Source organism: Anomaloglossus baeobatrachus, chromosome 8 (assembly GCF_048569485.1).
Source record: "Anomaloglossus baeobatrachus isolate aAnoBae1 chromosome 8, aAnoBae1.hap1, whole genome shotgun sequence".
In the NCBI taxonomy this organism is placed as follows: domain Eukaryota; kingdom Metazoa; phylum Chordata; class Amphibia; order Anura; family Aromobatidae; genus Anomaloglossus; species Anomaloglossus baeobatrachus.
The window spans coordinates 62,485,912-62,508,667 of record NC_134360.1 but is presented as its reverse complement, the minus strand read 5'-3'; the positions used below and the strand labels follow the sequence as shown (position 1 = coordinate 62,508,667).

The 22,756-nt window shown below is 45.7% G+C and overlaps 1 protein-coding gene across 2 annotated transcripts in view; it reads left to right on the top strand.

The window, feature by feature from the left end:
• The first annotated feature begins 9,265 nt into the window (after positions 1-9,265).
• Positions 9,266-22,756, top strand: part of LOC142249820 (inter-alpha-trypsin inhibitor heavy chain H3-like) — a 135,260-nt gene continuing 121,769 nt past the window's right edge. For both annotated transcript variants that reach the window (XM_075321729.1, XM_075321730.1), the window contains exons 1-4: positions 9,266-9,358; positions 11,650-11,667; positions 17,983-18,149; positions 19,819-19,923. In XM_075321729.1, coding sequence (XP_075177844.1) covers positions 9,266-9,358; positions 11,650-11,667; positions 17,983-18,149; positions 19,819-19,923 — 383 coding nt within the window. The remainder of the gene's footprint in view (positions 9,359-11,649; positions 11,668-17,982; positions 18,150-19,818; positions 19,924-22,756) is intronic.

Below are 22,756 nucleotides of genomic sequence, written 5' to 3'. Positions count from 1 at the left end.
ACTTCTCATCAGTGTCAGCGACGGAGTGCGCTGCCACTATGCACTGAGAAGAAATTTGCACACCGACAAGATCCTACTGAGCAGCTTTCTGAATTGGCACCCAACACATGCTTAGTAGAACGGGGAGTAGCCCAGCCCTCGAAACGGATGTCAATGATCGTTTCAGGAAGGGGGCAGAGTAAAGGGTGCTTTACACGCTGCGACATCGCTAACGATATATCGTTGGGTCACATTGTTAGTGACGCACATCCGACGTCGTTAGCGACATCGCAGCGTGTGACACCAAGGAGCGGCGATCAACAATCGCAAAAACATCAAAAATCGTTGACATGTCGCTCCTTTTCATAATATCGTTGGTGGTGCATGCCGCTGGTTGTTCGTCGTTCCTGCGGCACCACACATCGCTGTGTGTGACACTGCAGGAACGACAAACATCTCCACCGGCAATGAGGAAGGAAGGAGGTGGGCGGCATGTTCCGGCCGCTCATCTCCTCCCCTCCTCTCCTATTGGACAGCCATTTTGTGACGTCGCTGTGATGCCGAACGCACCTTCCCCATTGTTCGGTGTCTCCAGCGACGTCACAGAACAGGTATGTGTGTGTGACGCTGCCATAGGAATATTGTTCGCTACGGCAGCGATCACCACATATCGCACCAACGAAGGGGGCGGGTGCTATCGCTCGCGACATCGCTAGCAATCGCTAGCGATATCGTAGCATGTAAAGCACCCTTAACTGTAAGATACTGTGTAGAGTCAAAAAGTCACCAAAAGTTCATTATGGGAAAGTAGCCTTACTGATGGAGCATTGCAACATTATTTTCCAGAGTCCCTAAACAATGTCAACCATATGGTTACCCCGTCAGTGACATACACAGGAGCCATCAGCCCATTTACCCCAGTGGTTCTTCTTCAACTACTGTCAAAGCCTTCTTCTTCTCAAAAAAATGTGCACTTTCTCCATATTCCTTGGGACATGAAGACTGACAGTAGAATTACAGAAGAATGTTTCGTCATTTGCCATTAGGATTTAACCCATTCCATTCTAAAGGGTGCTTTAAACGCTGCGACATCGCTAACGATATTTCGTCGGGGTCCCGTCGTTAGTGACGCACATCCGGAGCCGTTAGTGACATCGCAGCATGTGACACCGCAGGAATGAGGAACATCTCCTTACTTGCGTCCACCAGCAATGAGGAAGGAAGGAGGTGGGCGGGATGTTACGTCCCGCTCATCTCCGCCTCTCCTCTGCTATTGGGCGGCAGCTTAGTGACACTGCTGTGACGTCACTGTGATGCCGAATGCACCTCCCCCTTGCGGGAGGGATTTTTTGGCGGTCACAGCGACGTCGCAGGGCAGGTATGTGCGTGTGACGTTGCCGTAGTGATATTGTTCGCTACGGCAGCGATCACCACATATCGCAAGAACAGCGGGGGCGGGTGCTATCGCTCGCGACATCGCTAGCAATCGCTAGCAATGTCGCAGCGTGTAAAGCACCCTTTCGTTATAAAGATCTGTTTGCTTTCACCAGAAACCTTCAGAAAATGTAGAAAACAAATGTAAAAGAAACTTGTTTAAATATTGATAGAACGGGCAGTGAAAAAGGGAGGAAAGTGCACATTACATAAGAACAGATTTTATCAATGACCCCTCTCCGACCCTTAAAGGGACCTTGCACCACATTTTATGTGCTAAACTGGATAGGGTTAATGGGAACCTGTCAGCAGTTTTTTTAAACCCCAAAGTAACGTCATTACAGTAAAGAACCTGCAATGATGATTACTTCCATACCTTTGTATTATAAATCCATGTCGCCATTTTCTCGTAGTCCATTGGCAAATTCTCATGCAAATGACCTCGAAAGTGTTGGGACTTCATAGCTCTGCGGCCTCTCTCCCTATTCTCCTCCTAGTGCCAATGATTGACAGATCACTCTGCTCTGTTACCTGATACACAGCCATCAGCTCATGCAGGTACCATCATACTCTGGGCCGGCGCATGCGCAGATGGATAGTCCGCCTCTCGCAACATCATCAGGACACTACTGCACATGCTTTGTCTTCAGGAATAATGGCGAGTTTATGGCTTTGTGCGCACGCTGCGTTTTTTATGCATTTATTGGTGCCGTTTGTTGCCCAAATCCTCATGTCAACAGCAAACAACATAACAGACAGCATGTCAATTGTTGGTGCTTTTTTTCTTGCACCCTGTATCCCTTCCAGCCAATGAATTCAGTAAAAAAAAACCAAACACATGGCACAAAAACGCAACAAAAATGCTTGTGTTTTTTGGTGTGTTTTCTGCCACAAGGTGCAGTTTTTGGTGCAGAAAATTTCCGCAAGCAAAAATTCAGCGTGCGCACATGCCCTTATTGTGATTGGATAATTCTGAATAAAATAACACCCATTTTACAGTATAAAAGGGTTGTAACACTTATGCAACCATATTACCGTAGATCAGTTCTGTTATTTTATTTACCCCCTGTATATATAAGGATATATATATATATATATATATATATATATATATATATATATTTATGTAGCACACAGGGGGCAGGGGGTCTAGGTCATGTCTCGTAGCTGTTGTACTCATCACCGGGCCAGTGCAGAGGTCTGGGATGTCGCGGTGGCCTGTCTGGTTTCGTGCCCCGAGGTGTACACCAATAAGAGGGGGTGATAAAGTGGAGGTTAGGAATATTGTGATGCCACCTGCAGTACGCGGCCAGGGAATAATCGCTGCTATTGTCGCCATCCTGCGGGGCGGATGTTTTTTGGATGGTATCGCTCCCCACAGGTGGAGTGAGCCCCGGGGAGGAAGATAAGGAGGGTAGCAATGTTAGGCGCAGGGGCGCGGGGCGGCGGTTACTGTAAGAACAGATGGAGACTGTCTCTGCGAGTTCCAGGTGTCTTTACTCACAATTCTTTAAGGTTGCTGCCGCAGAAGTACTTGTCACCGCTGTGATAGGCCTCGTCGAACCCGGATCCTTTCAGAGGTCAGTCCGGTGTGGTGGTTGGTGGGCACCTTCTTCCTAGCGGCGGGGGTGTGTTGGATCCCCGTGGCATAAAGCTACTTGGGGATCCCAGTCCATCTTGAGTAAAAACTCTTGGCCTGTTTGCAGGTGCCGCGGTTCTGCAATGGGGCCTGACTTGGATCAGAGCCTAGAATCCAATATGGCACTATGCTTCAGGCACAGTGTTGGCCAGGGAGAGCTCCAATTTCCCCGACCCGGCAGATTCTGGAAAACCAATTTGGAGAATGATCTTCCCTAGGGGCCTGCACCCTGTGTGGCACCAGTCCCAAGGGAGCAATGAAGGTCTCCCCTCGGCAACCATGTAAAACTCCTGTGTTCCACAAGAGCCACCGGTGAGACAGTCTGCTCCATTCCTCTCCTGCTTAAGAACCTCCTGACTGTTGTGTCTGCTCCTGAGCCCCCCTGGTGGCTGCACCTCCCCCGGGTCCCTGTCACTAGTGGGTGGCTGCCCCCATTTTGGAGAGGAAGGCAACTTGGTCGTGTATTTGAGTTGTGTAAGTGGTGTAACCGGTACCAACCTCCTCTGCATCCGGGTTGAGCACTTCACCTTAAATGTGGTGCAGTACCCTGTGGCGAGCGAGGCCTCAGGTGCGCCACACACATATATATATATATATATATATATATATATAAGTATATATATATATATATATACTAGCTGTAGTACCCGGGCGTTGCCTGGGATAGTAACTGGCTCTCTGTCTCTCTCCCAGTCTCTGAATGTGAGTCGCTGGCTGTTTGTCTCTCTCCCAGTCTCTGAATGTGTGTCGCTGTCTGTTTATCTCTCTGTCTGTCTCTTTCCTTGTCTGTCTGTTTCTATCTCTCTGTCTGTATTTGTATCAGTCTATCTGTCTCCATCTCTCTGTCTGTCTGTCTCTATCTGTGTCTGTCTCTATGTGTGTATCTGTCTGTCTCTCTCTTTAACCGTCTGTCTCTTTCCTCGTCTGTCTCTTTCCTCGTCTGTCTCTTTCCTCGTCTGTCTCTTTCCTCGTCTGTCTCTTTCCTCGTCTGTCTCTTTCCTCGTCTGTCTCTTTCCTCGCCTGTCTCTTTCCTCGCCTGTCTCTTTCCTCGTCTGTCTCTTTCCTCGTCTGTCTCTTTCCTCGTCTGTCTCTTTCCTCGTCTGTCTCTTTCCTCGCCTGTCTCTTTGCCGGTCTGTCTCTTTGCCGGTCTGTCTCTTTCCCAGTCTGTCTCTTTCCAGGTATGTGTCTTTCCAGGTCTGTCTCTTTCCAGGTCTGTCTCTTTCCAGGTCTGTCTCTTTCCAGGTTTGTCTCTTTCTCTGTCTGTCTCTTTCTCTGTCTGTCTCTTTCCCTGTCTGTCTCTTTCCCTGTCTGTCTCTTTGCCCGTCTGTCTCTTTGCCCGTCTGTCTCTTTCCCCATCTGTCTCTTTCCCAGTCTGTCTCTTTCCTCGTCCGTCTCTTTCCTCGTCCGTCTGTTTCCCCGTCTGTCTCTTTGCCCGTCTGTCTCTTTGCCCGTCTGTATCTTTGCCCGTCTGTTGCTTTCCCGGTCTGTCTCTTTCCAGGTCTGTCTCTTTCCAGGTCTGTCTCTTTGCCTGTCTGTCTCTTTGCCCGTCTGTCTCTTTCCCCATCTGTCTCTTTCCCAGTCTGTCTCTTTCCTCGTCCGTCTCTTTCCTCGTCCGTCTGTTTCCCCGTCTGTCTCTTTGCCCGTCTGTCTCTTTGCCCGTCTGTATCTTTGCCCGTCTGTTGCTTTCCCGGTCTGTCTCTTTCCAGGTCTGTCTCTTTCCAGGTCTGTCTCTTTGCCTGTCTGTCTCTTTGCCCGTCTGTCTCTTTGCCCGTCTGTCTCTTTGCCCGTCTGTCTCTTTGCCCGTCTGTCTCTTTGCCGGTCTGTCTCTTTGCCGGTCTGTCTCTTTGCCCATCTGTCTCTTTGCCCATCTGTCTCTTTCCAGGGCTGTCTCTTTCTAGGTCTGTCTCTTGCTCGTCTGTCTCTTTCCTCGTCTGTCTCTTTCCTCGTCTGTGTCTTTGCCCATCTGTCTCTTTGCCGGTCTGTCTCTTTGCCCGTCTGTCTCTTTCCCCGTCTGTCTCTTTGCCCATCTGTCTCTTTGCCCGTCTGTCTCTTTGCCCGTCTGTCTCTTTGCCCGTCTGTCTCTTTGCCCGTCTGTCTCTTTCCCCGTCTGTCTCTTTCCCCGTCTGTCTCTTTCCCCGTCTGTCTCTTTCCTCGCCTGTCTCTTTCCTCGCCTGTCTCTTTCCTCACCTGTCTCTTTCCCGGTCTGTCTCTTTCCCGGTCTGTCTCTTTCCAGGTCTGTCTCTTTGCCGGTCTGTCTCTTTCCCAGTCTGTCTCTTTCCAGGTATGTGTCTTTCCGGGTCTGTCTCTTTCCAGGTCTGTCTCTTTCCAGGTCTGTCTCTTTCTTTGTCTGTCTCTTTCCCTGTCTGTCTCTTTGCCCGTCTGTCTCTTTCCCCATCTGTCTCTTTCCCAGTCTGTCTCTTTCCCAGTCTGTCTCTTTCCCAGTCTGTCTCTTTCCTCGTCCGTCTGTTTCCCCGTCCGTCTCTTTGCCCGTCTGTATCTTTGCCCGTCTGTTGCTTTCCCGGTCTGTCTCTTTCCCGGTCTGTCTCTTTCCAGGTCTGTCTCTTTCCAGGTCTGTCTCTTTCCAGGTCTGTCTCTTTCCAGGTCTGTCTCTATGCCCGTCTGTCTCTATGCCCGTCTGTCTCTATGCCCGTCTGTCTCTTTGCCCGTCTGTCTCTTTCTAGGTCTGTCTCTTTGCCCGTCTGTCTCTTTGCCGGTCTGTCTCTTTGCCGGTCTGTCTCTTTGCCCATCTGTCTCTTTGCCCATCTGTCTCTTTCCAGGGCTGTCTCTTTCTAGGTCTGTCTCTTGCTCGTCTGTCTCTTTCCTCGTCTGTCTCTTTCCTCGTCTGTGTCTTTGCCCGTCTGTCTCTTTGCCCGTCTGTCTCTTTGCCGGTCTGTCTCTTTCCAGGTCTGTGTCTTTCCAGGTCTGTGTCTTTCCAGGTCTGTGTCTTTCCAGGTCTGTGTCTTTCCAGGTCTGTGTCTTTCCAGGTCTGTGTCTTTCCAGGTCTGTGTCTTTCCAGGTCTGTCTCTTTCCCGGTCTGTCTCTTTCCCGGTCTGTCTCTTTCCCTGTCTGTCTCTTTCCCTGTCTGTCTCTTTGCCCGTCTGTCTCTTTCCCCGTCTGTCTTTTTGCCCATCTGTCTCTTTGCCGGTCTGTCTCTTTCCTCGTCCATCTCTTTCTCCTTCTGTCTCTTTCTCCTTCTGTCTCTTTGCCCGTATGTCTCTTTGCCCGTATGTCTCTTTGCCCGTCTGTCTCTTTGCCCATCTGTCTCTTTCCTCGCCTGTCTCTTTCCTCGCCTGTCTCTTTCCTCGCCTGTCTCTTTCCTCGCCTGTCTCTTTCCCGGTCTGTCTCATTCCAGGTCTGTCTCATTCCAGGTCTGTCTCTTTGCCAGTCTGTCTCTTTCCCGGTCTGTCTCTTTCCCGGTCTGTCTCTTTCCAGGTCTGTCTCTTTGCCCGTCTGTCTCTTTGCCCGTCTGTCTCTTTGCCCGTCTGTCTCTTTGCCCGTCTGTCTCTTTGCCCATCTGTCTCTTTGCCCGTCTGTCTCTTTGCCCGTCTGTCTCTTTGCCCGTCTGTCTCTTTCCCCGTCTGTCTCTTTCCTCGTCTGTCTCTTTCCTCGTCTGTCTCTTTCCTCGTCTGTCTCTTTGCCCGTCTGTCTCTTTGCCTGTCTGTCTCTTTGCCAGTCTGTCTCTTTGCCCGTCTGTCTCTTTGCCCGTCTGTCTCTTTCCTCGTCTGTCTCTTTCCTCGTCTGTCTCTTTCCCCGTCTGTCTCTTTCCCCGTCTGTCTCTTTCCTCGTCTGTCTCTTTCCTCGTCTGTCTCTTTCCCGGTCTGTCTCTTTCCCGGTCTGTCTCTTTCCCGGTCTGTCTCTTTCCCTGTCTGTCTCTTTCCCTGTCTGTCTCTTTCCCTGTCTGTCTCTTTGCCCGTCTGTCTCTTTCCCCGTCTGTCTTTTTGCCCATCTGTCTCTTTGCCGGTCTGTCTCTTTCCTCGTCCATCTCTTTCTCCTTCTGTCTCTTTGCCCGTATGTCTCTTTGCCCGTCTGTCTCTTTGCCTGTCTGTCTCTTTGCCCGTCTGTCTCTTTCCTGGTCTGTCTCTTTCCAGGTCTGTCTCTTTCCCTGTCTGTCTCTTTTCCTGTCTGTCTCTTTGCCCGTCTGTCTCTTTCCCCATCTGTCTCTTTCCCCATCTGTCTCTTTCCCCGTCTGTCTCTTTCCCAGTCTGTCTCTTTCCCAGTCTGTCTCTTTCCTCGTCCATCTGTTTCCCCGTCTGTCTCTTTGCCCGTCTGTCTCTTTGCCCGTCTGTCTCTTTGCCCGTCTGTCTCTTTCCTCGTCTGTCTCTTTGCCCGGCTGTCTCTTTGCCCGGCTGTCCCTTTCCCCGGCTGTCCCTTTCCCCGTCTGTCTCTTTCTCGGTCTGTCTCTTTCCCGGTCTGTCTCTTTCCCGGTCTGTCTCTTTCCCGGTCTGTCTCTTTCCCGGTCTGTCTCTTTCCCGGTCTGTCTCTTTCCCGGTCTGTCCCTTTCCCGGTCTGTCCCTTTCCTGGTCTGTCTCTTTCCAGGTCTGTCTCTTTCCAGGTCTGTCTCCATGCCTAGATATCTAATATATAAAGCTGGATGTGTGTATGTATGTGTGTATGTGTGTGTATGTGTGTCCGGGATTGGCATCTGCACCGTTGCAGCTACAGCCACAAAATTTTGCACACTCACACGTCTGGACCCCGAGAGCGTCATAGGCTATGTTGTGAGGTGAAATTTTAACCCCGCGCGTTCCAATTTACCAATCAATTTTGCCCCTATCTACATGATGGGGAAAAAGTGAAACGAAAAGTGTATCTGCACCGTCGCATTTACAATCACGAAATTTTGCACAGACACCTCATGTGACCCAGGGAATGTCGTAGACTATGTTTTGACAGGAAAATTTAACCCCGCGTTTTACAGTTACGCTCCAAAAAACATGCCTTCATTAAAGTAAATGGAGCCTGGAACTACAGGTTATTAGTAGGAGCTGTGATTGGTTGCTATAGGAACAAAAGACATTCATAGTATAAGAAGCTTATATGTGACGTAATAACATGTCAGTGGGGAGATGGATAGAGAGAGACAGACAGATACAGACAGGAAAGAGACAGAGAGATAGAGACAGACAGGGAAAGAGACAGACAGAGACAAACGGTGAAAGAGACAGATGGGGAAAGAGACTGACAGAGACAGAACTGGAAAGATACAGACCTGGAAAGAGACAGATGGGGAAAGAGACAGATGGGGAAAGAGACAGACAGACATGCAGACAGGGACAAAGACAGGCAGACAGGGAAGGAGGAGACAGCCAGAGAGACAGACAAAGAAAGATGGGGAAAGACACAGACCTTGATAGAGAAATACGGGGAAAGAGACAGAGAAATAGAGACAGACAAGGAAAGAGACAGACAGAGACAGGCAGACACGGAAAGAGACAGACAGGAAAAGACAGACAAAGAGACGGGGAGACAGACAAGGAAAGAGACAGACAGAGACAGGCAGATGGGGAAAGAGACAGATGAGGAAAGAGGCAGACCTGGAAAGAGACACCTGAAAAGAGACAGACGGGGAAAGAGACAGACAGAGACAGACCTGGAGAGAGACAGACCTGGAAAGATACAGACCTGGAAAGAGACAGACGGAGCACATTACTTGGCCAATTTAGTTAAATCTGTGTAGAATATCTGTGGTGTTGAAATATATGTTGTGAAATGCTTCTATTAGCTTAGTTTTTGCCTTTTAATAATTACATTTCTATCTATTTGTTTAGTGGTGTTTGTGTGCAGAATACATTTTTGTTAATACATTCTATTTTGTTAACAGCAGTTATTAACCCAGGTGAAGCCGGGTAGTACAGCTATATATATATAATGTGTGTATATGTGTACAGATATCAGGGACAATATAGGTGGAGAAATTTCTGAGTTTATTCTTCTTGTTATGATTTTTTTTACATGACATAAATCTGGCAATTTAATAGGGGTGTGCAGACTTTTTTAATATATATTTCCACTGTATTTAAACCTCCATTTTTGATGTCACAAATTTAGGTTCTTCTTAAATTGACTTTTATATACCCCTACGCATCTTACTTAAATTCTAAAAAAATAATATAGCCAGGATGGTCACGTTCAAAACGTCCTGTTACTTATTAACATAGTTTCTCATGTAGTTTGACAAACTTTGGCTACAACCAGAAAAAAATCATTTGCAAAATGGGTCGCCTCCTGCTGAGCTTCACTTTGCTCTTTTCTGCTTTATCTCCAATAAGCAGCGACTTTGTGATCGAAGGAATAAGAAATATCCAGGTTTGTATATATAATGGTTGTATATTAAGCTTAGAATTTAATGCTGGGCAGATTTAGTTTATACACCATTTGGTGAATGTGTTATTCTTATGCAATTTTGATAGCAACTAATATTTTTCAAAAGTTAGTGTATAATTTTTAGCCATAACATTAAAACCACTTGCGTAATATTGTGTAGATCCTCCTGCCACAACAGTTGTGACCTGTAAAGATATAGACTTGGACCTCTAAGGATATCATGTGGTATCTGGTACCAAGATGTTTGCGCACTTTGGCCTTTCAGGATCAGATTTGTTTTTCCAACACATCCCATAAATGCTTGATTGGATTTAGATATTAGATTCGGGATCCGGTTCACTGTGGCTCAAGGGTCTCTGGACCCGGGGGGTCGTGCGGCCACTCGAATGAAAAGGGGGGTATGTACAGGGGAGTTATAGTTCGTGACACCACTTGTGGTGTGTGGTAACTAAGAGTACCACCGCTGCTGTTGGGAGTACCCGGGGATGATAGAATGGGGCAGCAAGGTGCTGGAACCCTCCACGGGTAGGGGATGCCCCGGGACTCGGTGGAAGGGGGGAAATGCCGTAGGTATAGAGGGGTCACTCTCGTACTCACTCAGTTCATAAGCAGACACCGACAACTGGGTAAACCAAGTCTCTGGGTACTGCTGCCGCTGAGGGGAGCTAGCCCAGGTCCCGTCCCCAAATGGTGCTGCCTGGTGGTCCGTGACCTGCCTCCTGGCACTTAATTTAGACTTCAGCTTGATGGCCCGGTAGCTTTGAACTAGCCGGGCCCCGCTCCCTACTATGGCTAAGTATGGGAGCTTGCTCTCAGGGCTCACGCTTGGGATTTTCTGGACCATTTTTGGTTGGAAAGTCCTATCCCCCTCATTGTGCTAATGCCCCGATTCTGGAGCGTGTGGGAACGGATCGTCAAGGCTCCGTTCTCCTCAAGGGAATTGTCGGGTTGCCTGAAGCTACTCCCTGACCTAGGGTCCGTGTACCATGTTGTGCCTTCGGTCCCAGAACGGTGATAAGTGATTATAACGTGATAGAGTATAAAGAGACTAATTGTCAGAGATGTGTCAGAGGTGACAGACAGTCCTGTGGTGTCCAGCAATAGAAGGTCACAGTCTTTGGCTGTGCAAAATAGTCACTGACTTTCGATTGTTCCTGCTGTCAGTATTCCGCGTACTAGGTATCTCCTCTGCTGGGTTTTTATCCTTTCCCCTTTAGGACGCAGCAGAGCTCCCCTTACCTTCAGCTGATAATCATCTGTATTTCCCCTTGGGTTTAAATACACTCATTTTCCCTGGACTTGTGCTGGTGATATTCAATTCCTTCACACGCTCTGGATGCAAGTAGGTGGCTTGCACTCATCTGTAGGATTGTTGCTGCTCTTTGCTGAACTTTTTCCTGATGCATCTGGAGAAACATGGTTCATGTGCTTTTCCGCATGTGTGTGTGCTCCCTGTGTCTTCTTTAGTGTCTAGTGGGTCTGACAAAAAGCTCATCCCATTGTTCCCTATCTAGGACCCAGGACTAGGGTCCTCCTAGGGTCAGGTATTTGGCTAGGCCGGTGAGGGACCTCAGGGGCCAGTGGCAGGGGTCACCATCTCCCCCTTCCCTTCTGCCATTCGCTTGGTACTTCCCAATACCTAGCGTGACACTAATAGCCCCTATAGGTGGCATCTATTTGTTATATACCATATTTAGCTATAGTATCGCTTTATACTCTGTCATGTAATAATTGCCTTGCGTCTGAGTCTGTAGCAACGGACACAGTTCTGAACGTCACTGCTGGTGATGACACTGGCAGTAGGCATTGAATAGGATGTTAGTACGCCCCTGTGGGTGTGATAACATGCTAAGAAGACAGAATGAGAGCAGGAATACCGTAACGCCCTTGTGACTAGTCCCTGCGCTCATTAGCATATCATAAAGGATCCTTAGAAACACTCTTTCTAAAGATCTCTGTATCTATTCTAGTGTATACAGGAATGGTCAGGCAAGGATTAGCAATATGCACCCAGAACTGCTCATGGTTCCGGGAACATATTGTACCTCACAGGTTCCCTTTAAAGGATGGTTCTCAAGTTTGAAAGTTTTCTCCTATCTATTGGAAAAGGAACAACTTTCCAGTCACTTTTTACCTGCAGTTTGTTAATCTCCCACTGCCTCCATCCACCATCCGGTAGGATACATGTTGAGTTCAGAGCTCAGTGACTATTGCTTTTGACTTGTACTGTATGTTGCCAAATTTAATCTTTTTTGCCTCTTTTTGCTTTACAGAAAAGAAGCACTGGGAAGGTAAGACGTTTTAGCACAACATACATATGATTTGCAGATATTCATAAATATGTGGCTATATCATTCAACAAAATGTAAGCACGTTGTAGCCTTCTGCGATATTCCTGGATATTTAAAAAAAAAAAAGTACAAAAAAACTAAATAACAGAGGCATGATCCAGCCCAAACAATTGTATGGGTGCCCATCGACTCTCCTATAATGTGATAGCCGTCACGGGTGTGTCATTGGAGACAGATAGTCACGTGGTTTCTGGCAATAGAAGGTCACAGTGTTTGGCTGCGCAAAATGCTCCATAACTTTCTATTGTTCCTGCCGTTAGTATTCATTGTATTAGGTAACTTTCCTGCTGGATTTTCATCTATTCCCCTTTAGGACCCAGGGTAACCCTCTTTCCGTCCAGCTGTTGATTATATGTATTCTCCTTGTGCTTAAATACTCCCTTCGTCCCTGTACTGGTACTGGTGATAATATTCAGTACATTTAGCTCTGGTTGCAAGCAGGTGGCTTGCTCTCATCTGTAGTATTGTTGCTGAAGCTTGATGAATTCCAGCCTGTGTCATCAGCAGATAAATAGTTCATGCATTTTTCCCCTGTGTGTCCCCCTTGTGTCTTCCTTTAGTGTTTAGTGGGGTTGATGAAGAGCTCATCCCATCCGTTCCCTATTTAGTGTCCAGCACAAGTGATACCTAGGGTCAGGTATCTGGCTCAGCACATAGGTGAGGAACCTATCTAGGGTGGTGAGGGACCCCAGGGACCAGCAGTAGGACTAAATAGGGGTCACCATTTTCCTCTTCCCTAGACACAGGATTTCTCTTCCCTTTCACCATTCGCTTGGTACTTCCCTGTACCTAGCGTGACAATAGCAGTGAGTGGATGGGCCGCTATGACAGATGGAGCCCCCATGCCTGGCATTTTGATCCCTTCTATGGCATCTACATAGATGATTGCAGGTTCAAGTGCTAAGAAAGAAAGTAAAGAAGAGAAAACTTACATATTTAAAAAATCCACCTTTCTCCAAATTACGAATAAAGAAATGATTAACAAAACAATGGAAAATAGAGACAAAAAACAATATATATATATATATATATATATTTTTTTTTTTTTTTTTTTTAATTTATTTATTTATTTACTTCAGGCTTTTTGTAAGCCAATAAAATAGTAACTAAAATAATAAATGTTTGATATCTCAGTAATCAGACTGACCTGGAGAATAATTTCTACTATGCAATGAATCCCATATATATGATTTTTGTACACATATGTGTACAACAGAATAAAAAATGACAGAATTGTGTTTGTTTTCACCAATTTACCCCAGTAGGATTTTTTTTCGGGCATATACCTTCATTTCATATGCAAGACCTCTTGCATACCAGACAAAAAGCCTACCTCAACAGCAACAAGGAAATATAACAGGTTTTGAACCCATGACCTCTTACATACCAGACGAAAAGCCTACCATAACACCAACAGGGGAATGTAACCAATTAGCCGCGGCCATACAGAGTCAATGGGCTTTCACTGGAATACGAACCCACAACCTCTTGCACCCCAAGTGAGAAGCGCACCACTAGACCAATGATGGGGAGTAATGCGCTTTCACTGGGATTACCTTGTTACGTTTCCTTGTTGATCTTGTGGTAGGCTTTTTGTTTGTTATCCAAGTGGTCGTTGGGTTCAAAATTTGTTACATTCCCTTGTTGGTCTTGTGGTAGGCTTTTTTCAGGTATGCAAAAGGTCATGGGTTCAAAGCCTTTATATTATATGGTAAGATGAACAGTCTTAATCAAAACTACATCTTGTCCCTCAAGAAAAATAAACCTTCATATGTCTACGTCAGTGCAAAGATTAAAAAAAATCTCAAACTATCTTGAATTTGCTTTTTTCAGCAAATTTGACTCAAAATCGTTTCTTTGCGAATTGATCCACTCATCTGTTATTTGGATCTTTACTTTTTATTCTCCATCATATCTGCATGTTGGAGAAAACATGTAAAGTTAAAGGGAATGTGTCACTAGGATTTTGCAACATAATCTGAGAGCAGTATACTTTAGAGGCATAGACCACGAGTCAGGCAATGTGTCATTAATTCGGCTGTTTACCATAGTTTTGATAAAATCACTGTTTTATCAGCAGGTGATTATCACTACAGAACTAGTAAACCTGCTGCCATGTAGTCCTCAATATTTATGAGCTCTGCATAACCCCACCCCCAGCACTTTCTGCCTATGCACAGTGTATGAAGAAAGCTGCAAATCAGTGCTGTGGATGGAGTTATACAGAGCTCAACATTCAGAGAATGGCAGATCTGCAGCAGATAAAACGTTGGAGTTTATTAAAACTTTAGCAAGCAGCCAAATAAGTAATTCGTACTGAAAAAGAAAAAACACAAAATTAATTACATGGCCTATCCATATCAGTGTAATCATTTCAGATTATGGTCTTTGCATGGATGGACTTGTCTTACAAGTAATGTTAAAGGTAATTAATTAAAGGTAAAGGTTTTCCGTATGGTTAAAGGGACACTGTCAGCAGCATTTTGCTACTTCATCTGAGAGCAGCACGTTGTAGGCAAAGAGATTCTGAAAGTAACCATGTTTATCTTAGATCACTGTGTGCAGCCATTCTGACTTTATCTCATCATTGAGTGTAGCAGAGCTGGGAGCTTCCCCCCCCCCACACACCAGGCTCTCTATAGAGATTGTGCATTGACTGCAAGCTGTCAATCACAGCAGGCAGTGTGGCTGACTGCCCCGCAGGTGCAGAAGAGTCACACCATTGTTATTCACAGAACAATAAACCCTTTAGTATGATTAAACAATAGCTGCACACAGATAAGAGAAACACAGATGTTTTTACTTTTTTAACCCTCCCAGCATGCTGTCCTCAGCTTATATTATAAAATCCTGGTGTCAGATTCCCTTTAACAAAAATATTCTATTTATTTTGTTGTAGTAAAGTAAAGCCACGTCTCACTAAGCAACATCACTGCTGAGGCACGACTTGCTAGCGATGTTGCTGTGTGTGACATCCAGCAACAACCTGGCCCCTGCTGTGAGGTCGCTGGTTGTTGCTGAATGTCCTGGACCATTTGTTAGTTGTTGCTGTCCCGCTGTGAAGCACACATCGCTGTGTGTGACAGCGAGACAGCAACAACTAAATGTGCAGTGAGCAGGGAGCCGGCTTCTGCGGACGCTGGTAACCAATGTAAATATCGGATAACCAAGAAGCCCTGTCCTTGGTTACCCGATATTTACCTTCGTTACCAGCGTCCGCCGCTCTCAGCTGTCAGTGCCGGCTCCCTGCTCCCTACACACGTAGCAGAGTACACATCGGGTAATTAACCCGATGTGTACTCCGGCTAGGAGTGCAGGGAGCCAGCGCTAAGCGGTGTGCGCTGGTAACCAAGGTAAATATCGGGTTGGTTACCCGATATTTACCTTAGTTACCAAGCGCAGCATCGCTTCCACATGTCGCTGCTGGCTGGGGGCTGGTCACTGGTTGCCGGTGAGATCTGCCTGTGTAACAGCTCACCAGCAACCCGTGTAGCAACGCTCCAGCGATCCCTGCCAGGTCAGGTTGCTGGTGGGATCGCTGGAGGATCGCTTAGTGTGACGGTACCTTTAAGCACCACTGCAGCATGTTTTTGTGTTGTTTTTATTTCACCACGGGAGTGGTGCTTTAATTTAAAGGGAACCTGTCACCAGATTTGAAAGAAAAAAAAAAGTCAGCCAGTTTACCGTAAATAGTGTCCGCTGGATATGCTGCTATTTCTGTAGAAAGGCTCAGTGTCAGATTAGATGGCAGGAGCTCATGCCAACATTCAATATAGAGGAAAGAAACAAAATCCAGCGAGCTCAAAGTATGTACAGTGTAACCTTGGATTACGAGCATAATTGGTTCCGGGACTGAGCTCTTAAACCAAGTTACTCTTATATCAAAGTGAATATTCCCATAGGAAATAATTGAAGCGCAGACAATTCGTTCCACAACCCAAAAATATTTGCTGTATTTATACAAACTTATTACAGTAATACAAAATAATGTGCTGTATTCATATAAAATTATTACAGTACACTGATACAAAATACAGTACAGTAAAAAACATAAAACACATTAAAATACACTTTATCTTACAATACAATTGTTGGTGTGCAGGAGGTACAACACAAGTAATGTGCTGTACTGGTTAGCCTAAAGAAAGTACAATACAGTATCCACAAATGCAAATTGATAGACATGCTATATAATATATACTGTATTGTACAATGGTATACTGTATACAGAATACAGTACATATGTACAGAAAGTTACCTTCAGAGCGGGTCAGTGTGGTGAAAGGACAGAACCGGAAGTGTTGCTCTTAATGCAAAGCATTGCTCTTAAACCAAGTTACAAATTTTTAGAAAGCTTTGCTTGCCTTGCAAAACGCTCTCAAACCAAATTACTCTTAAACCAAGGTTCCACTGTACATTTTTTTTTAATCCATATAAGTTAAAATCTCAAAAAGCAGCATATGACAAATTATTCAGGCAGAGATGAAAATAATTCTGGCTATAAACGCATGACAAGACGCGTTTGGGCTTTATGTCTTTATCACTGTTGCTGGATTTTGATTCTTTTCTCTATGTCAGCAAAAACAATTACAGTATAACCGAATTGAGTTCAATTTATAAACGGAGAAAACCTCAAATTCCAATTAAAATGATTATCTTTATTGGTATGTATTAAAAAGATGAAAAAAACACCCATCACACATGGAAAAACTACACTTATAAAGCCAGGCGATGCAGAGCATCTAATTGAAGGGAAGTAATCGATATTTATTCCTTCCCCTGGGTGTATTTTTCACCTTTATATGCTTGGCTTTATAAGTGTTTATCTGATTGATCACTATTGTTTGGCCATCAAGAGTGTAATTAATATTTAATTCACTATTTATTTAGGGCATAGTGAGGGTCAGCCGACGTGGAACGGGGGCGCCCAAAACAGTTACGGTGTCAAACCCTCCGTTGGCAGGTAGGAGCAAGGTCCCCTAGGGAGTTGTAGGGATCCCATATATTTCAGCTCCTCCTCTCATGTGTCCTTATGTGTGCAATACCACTGGGTGTTTTTTTCATCTTTTTAATACATACCAATAAAGATAATCATTTTAATTGGAATTTGAGGTTTCCTCTATGTCACCAGATTTGGTGACTATAAGCTGCAGCCACCACCAGTGAGCTCTTATATACAGCATTCTAACATGCCCAGGCCGCTGTGTAGAATATAAAAATTACTTTATAATACTCACCTAAACGGTCGGTGCGGAGCAGATGGGTCAAATGGGCGTCTCCGTTCTCTGGTACCATCGCCTCCTCTTTCGGCCATCTTTGTCCTCCTTTTTCTGAAGCTAGTGTGGATGACGCTTCCAACATCATCCACAATAGCCGGCATTTAGGTCCCGCGCATGCGCACCAGAATTCTTTGATATGCCCTGCTCAAGGCAGATCAAAATGTGCCTGCGCAGGACCCCAGTGTCGGCTTGTGTGGATGACGTAGGACGTGTCATGCACCTAGGCTTCAGAAGACAGAGGACTAAGATGGCAGAAAGAGGAGGCGATGGTACTGGAGAACGGAGACACCCATCCGACCCGTCTGCTCCGCACCGCCCCTTAGGTGAGTATTATAAAGTGTTTTTTACGTCCTACACAGCGGCCTGGGCTCTTATATCCAGCATGTTAGAATGTTGTATATAAGAGCCCACTGGTGGTGGCCGCAGCTTATAGGCCCCAAATCTGGTGACAGGTTCCCTTTAAGTCCCCTTACCCTTGTCTCATACTCACCCTGTGGCATCTTCACCTTCTATCACCATCTCTGGCGATTTGTGACCTGCCAGCATCTCAAGTGTTTCAAGGAGAGCACCGGAGGTCACAACTCAATACAAGTCTATTAGAGCCTCGTTCTGGCTCTCATAAACTTGTATTGAGTGCTTGTTGTAACTTCTGCTTTCCAGCCAGTCAGTAGTAACAGCCACAAGATGGCGCTGCAGGACTGATAAAAGCTGAAAAATGTATAAGACAGAGGGCAGGGGACTTAGATTTGGTGTACCAGTCCAGTGGGGAAATAAATAAAGAATTCCACTGGAGTACTGCTTTAACACTAGAACTACTGGACTCGTGACACCTATATAGAAATACATGGTGCAAAGTAGTCAAAATGACTACCTCAGTAGTTCTAGTGTTAAACAAAAGCCCTAAAGTTCTATACAGTATATCAAATTCTGTATAAAGTAAAAACTTAGTCTCATCTATATATTTTGTGCCCTGCAGCCGGTGAATGATATAGAAGTCTACAGTGTAATTATCCGCAGTCAGGTGACATCTCGCTTTGCCCATAATGTCATCACAAGCCGAGCCGTTAATCGAGCCGACGTATCTAAAGAAGCCATCTTTAATGTGGATCTGCCGAAAACCGCTTTTATTACCAATTTCAGCATGTAAGTACCGTACAACATTTCTAATGTTTTTTTCTTCTTGAATATTTCCACTGTACAATTAAAGGGGTTATTTTTTATTTTTAATTTTTTTTACCAGGGGACTAAGAGCTAATAGGCCTGCCTATTCTGCCAGGCATGGACCGCTCCTTCTGCTGCTTCACGCCACCAGAGCGGCTCTGTTATAAGCAAACACCTCCAATTAGAAATGTAGTATAGTTCTTCTGATACAGCCATGTCTCTTACCTCATGTGCAGGACATTGCAACTTAGGGATCCATAGTTATGACCACAAGCAACTAACTGTCACTATATTTAAGCTGTAATGCCCTGCACATGAGCTAACAGCTCAGGCATCCATGGTTACTTGCGACCACTCATATAGTTACAGTTGTTTGTGGTCGTAGTAACCATGGATCCCTAAGCCACAATGCCCTGCACATGAGGTTAGAGACATGAGAACTATACTACATTTCTAATTGGGGGTATTTGCTGATATTAATAATATTACACCTACTACATAATAGGATAGGATCTTGTATATGGGAATACTCCATAAATCTATTGGGCCCCAGGATGCACCAATTGTATGTCCGCTCCTAGATTTTATATATAATGAATGTTATTTTTATGGGGCTTTTAAAGATGACCTATTTTTACGAATTGGTTTCCAAATGTACACATATGGGCCCACTGGTGGACACAGACACAACGGGCCCCTGTGCAAGAACAATATATGGGCCCTTAAGGTCCAATATCTCATCATACTGCACAATTCCACCTGTTTTGGAGGTAGAAGTGGGCCCCCTTACCTCTTGGGCCCCTAGGCTGCACCAATGATATGTCTGCCCCTGTATGGCCCGATTAATCAGGAATTCTGGCAAAAACTGCTTGAAATGACAGTACATTTTTAGGAAACTCTAAAGGGCGCTTTACACGCTCTGATATCGTTAATGTTTTATCGTCAGGGTCACGTTGTTTGTGACGCACATCCGGCATCATTAACGATATCGCAGCGCGTGACACTTATGTGCGACCTAAAACGATCGCAAAAGCGGCCAAAATCGTTTGCCGCGGAGAGGTCGTCCTGAAACCAAAAATCGTTTAGCTCTCATTAGCGATGTTGTTCCTCGTTCCTGCGGCAGCACACATCGCTGTGTGTGACACCGCAGGAGCGACAAACATCACCTTACCTGCCTCCACTGGCAATGCGGAAGGAAGGAGGTGGGCGGGATGTTACGTCCCACTCATCTCCACCCCTCCGCTACTATTGGATGCCTGCCGTGTGACGTCGCTGTGATGCCGAACGACCAGCCCCCTTAGAAAGGAGGCGGATCGCCGGCCAGAGCGATGTCACAGGGCAAGTAAGCCGTGTGACAGGGGTACGTTATTTTGTGCGCGACGGGCAGCGATATGCCCATGTCGCACAAACGATGGGGGGCGAGTACGCACGCTAGTGATATCGGTACCGATTTCGCTACTGTGTAAAGCCCCCTTTAGGAGTTGAAATGTATGCCAACCTGATTGGGCATCGCACGTCTGTAATGAATTTGGCACATTTTTCTCTGGTGTACTGTTCAAAACGTCAACCTTGAAGATTGGGGCCATTGACTTGCTGGTAATTAGTATTCCATATATGTACAGTATATATCAATTGTAATTGGGTATTACAGGATAATTGATGGCGTAACATATCCGGGAGTAATTAAGGAAAAGGAAGCTGCAAAGAAACAGTATGAAAAAGCTGTATCCAGGGGCCAAACAGCCGGACTGGTCAGGTAAAGGCTAATTCTTCTTGTGTTCGGTTAACAGATTCTAAACATCTTCGTAGATGGAAAGCAAGAATGATAGATGCTGAGGACTGGAGATGTCACATTTTTGTTGGGACCATTGTTTGAATTAACACTATTGAGATAAAGCAACAAGCTTGTGCTGTCTATTTTCAGGGTTAGGGAACCTTAGGTCAACTTGACATCTCATCAAGGACCTACAGTATTGTAGAGGCTTCACATAGGACCTCCATCCACACCCCTACCCATTCCCCAGATCCCCTCCCATAAACAGACAATCATTTTGGTTTAAATATCGGCCTTTATTATAACAAACACACAATAAATTAACATGAAGGGTGAGGAGGTTCTTGGCTCTCCAAAACCCGGCAAATACCATTAATAACAGAAAAACCATCCAGTATTGCCCCCAGCCGCAACCACAGACTTGGGGCTACCACTATTGCCGAAAAACATAACCAACAACAACGACTCCCAGGGACCACACTATGAAGAGCCCCAAATCCACCAGGCAATTTAACCAAGATCTGATCCAAAATGAGAGGTTACACCCACCAGATGCACCATCCCTAAACCACAGTTTTGCCTCTGTCATGATCCAAGACTATGTCAGATAGCAGGAGAGAAGCAGGTTTAAATACCGCGCCAAACCACAGGAGTCCAGATGATGTAATAAAATTCTTCCCTTTATTTTCACAGGACTAGTAAGTCCCCGCTCCAGAGTTTCCCAGACCTGGCCTGGTCATGTCAGGGGTTAACTCATCAGCCTCGTTTCCGGTTTCAGGAGACACTATATCTGGTCTCTTCACTTGCATTCCTGTGCTGGTTATAGTTTTGCTCTGCAGCCTGTGACTGGCTCTGCTGAGAATTCCTGTTTGATCTGACTCTTTGTTACCGTGCCTTGACCTGTACCCTCCCTCGTTCGTCTGTCTGTCCCAGTCCCTGATTTCCCTCTCCTGTCTGTTGTTTGTGTTTCCCTCGGCATACCTGGTCTCCCGGCTTCCGACTCGGTTCTGTTTTCTGACTTGATTTTGATCCTCCCTTTGCAGTGACTTGACTTTCCTGGCTAGACCCTGACTGCTTGACTACTCTATTGCCCCCTGGTGGTTTGCCTGTGAACTGCCTACTGAAGTTACTCTCCTGTACTTTAGATGCCTTTCTGTTAGTGTTACTCTGACTCTTCTTCACTACTCTGCTGCCACCTAGTGGGGAATACGCTGTACTATGGTACGTCTTACTAGCCCTTTGTACAGCATGACAGACACCAACTCAAAGAACCCCTTCTCCCCCACCACGCCAAAATGACCCGGTAACTCTTCACCACCCCCCATTTTTCTTCTTTTTTTTTTATTTAACTATAACCAATGTAAACCCCTGTTCATCAGGGAGGGAGGGCAGGACCTTCAGCAGTGGTGCCTACGTGCCGATTGCAGGCCACCCCTTCTCCCTCACCTTATACTTGTATATTCCCCTATAAACTCTTAACGGTTCCCCTCTAAAGTACCTCTCCTTAAACTCCTGACCCCCAAAACTGAGAAGCTTGCTCTGCTTTTAACCCATAGTTTGCCCTCCAAAGCTGAGTCATGGGACACTCCACTCATGGCTCTGATTAGGGCTCCATTATACCTTAACCCATAAGCAATGATTATAAGCCTTGCAATTAGCCACTGCAGTTGGGATGTCGCCTCTATTGGCCAAAACTTGCTGTGTGACCAGATGACATTCATAACAGCTAGTTAAACAGCAAAATGAATGGAGGAGAGTGCATGTTGGGAGCAGCAGAACATGACAGCAATGGTTTCTACATTCAATATGTCTGCCCATAAAATTGGTGGAAAATTTTACAAAATAGTTGCAAAAAATACAACTTTGAAAACCACTCACTTTTTATCCAAGGACGCAGCTAATCAATGTTTACATATTAACCTTTGGTGATTAATATTGTGCATGGTTAACATCTTAAAGGAGGAACAAGTAGTGAATAAATGAATATTAATCTATGTAATGTAAAGTTTGACCTTGTTGTTGCAAGAGCAAGTTTGCATTGGAAAACTCCTGCCTTATATAAAGTATTCAAGCATATTTTGAGAGCATGCTGATGATTCAAATCAATAGAAGGCGGATGTGCAGTACCTGGCGGCTATCAGAAGACGGGGCAGCTCCGGAACTCCAATTCCAGCTGCCTGCTGCCATCACCAACACCGCTGATTGGAAGGGGGTGTGGGGTGCCGGACCCCGGCCGATCAGACATTGATGACCTATCCTAAGGATTGGCCAACAATGTAAACATAGTGGACAACCTCTTTAACAAGCTATATCCTTTTTGAGGACACAGGCAAATACCATGGTTGTTAGCTAAATTCCAGAGACCTTGACATGGAACCCATTTTGGAAAAATTTACTGTATGCAATGTCCCAATTATTTTCGTTGAGAGTTGATCAACAGATTCACAGGGCCCAGGTCCAGTGGGCAAATCCACAGTCTATGGCCATCGGACCTAAGTCCTGCAAACTTCCTCGGCGTTCCTCCTGATTTTTTTAGAAATATGTTCCAGTGTGTTACTAAGGCTGCGGTCAGATGGCTGTAATTGTCTCACTGGAGAGAATTGAGCAGATAAATAAGATAAAATAAGGTCTAATTTAAATCTACTACACCTGAGTCACACGATTCTTGTACAATCTAGAGGTTCCAGCTTCACAGTCGCTAAAGGCCCCTGTGCAGACTGAAAGAACCCTAACTGGATGACTCGGATGACCACTTGGACCTTTGCTTCTTAAGCAGCCATCGAGGTTTCCACGTACCTCCTTAAGAATCCAAGGG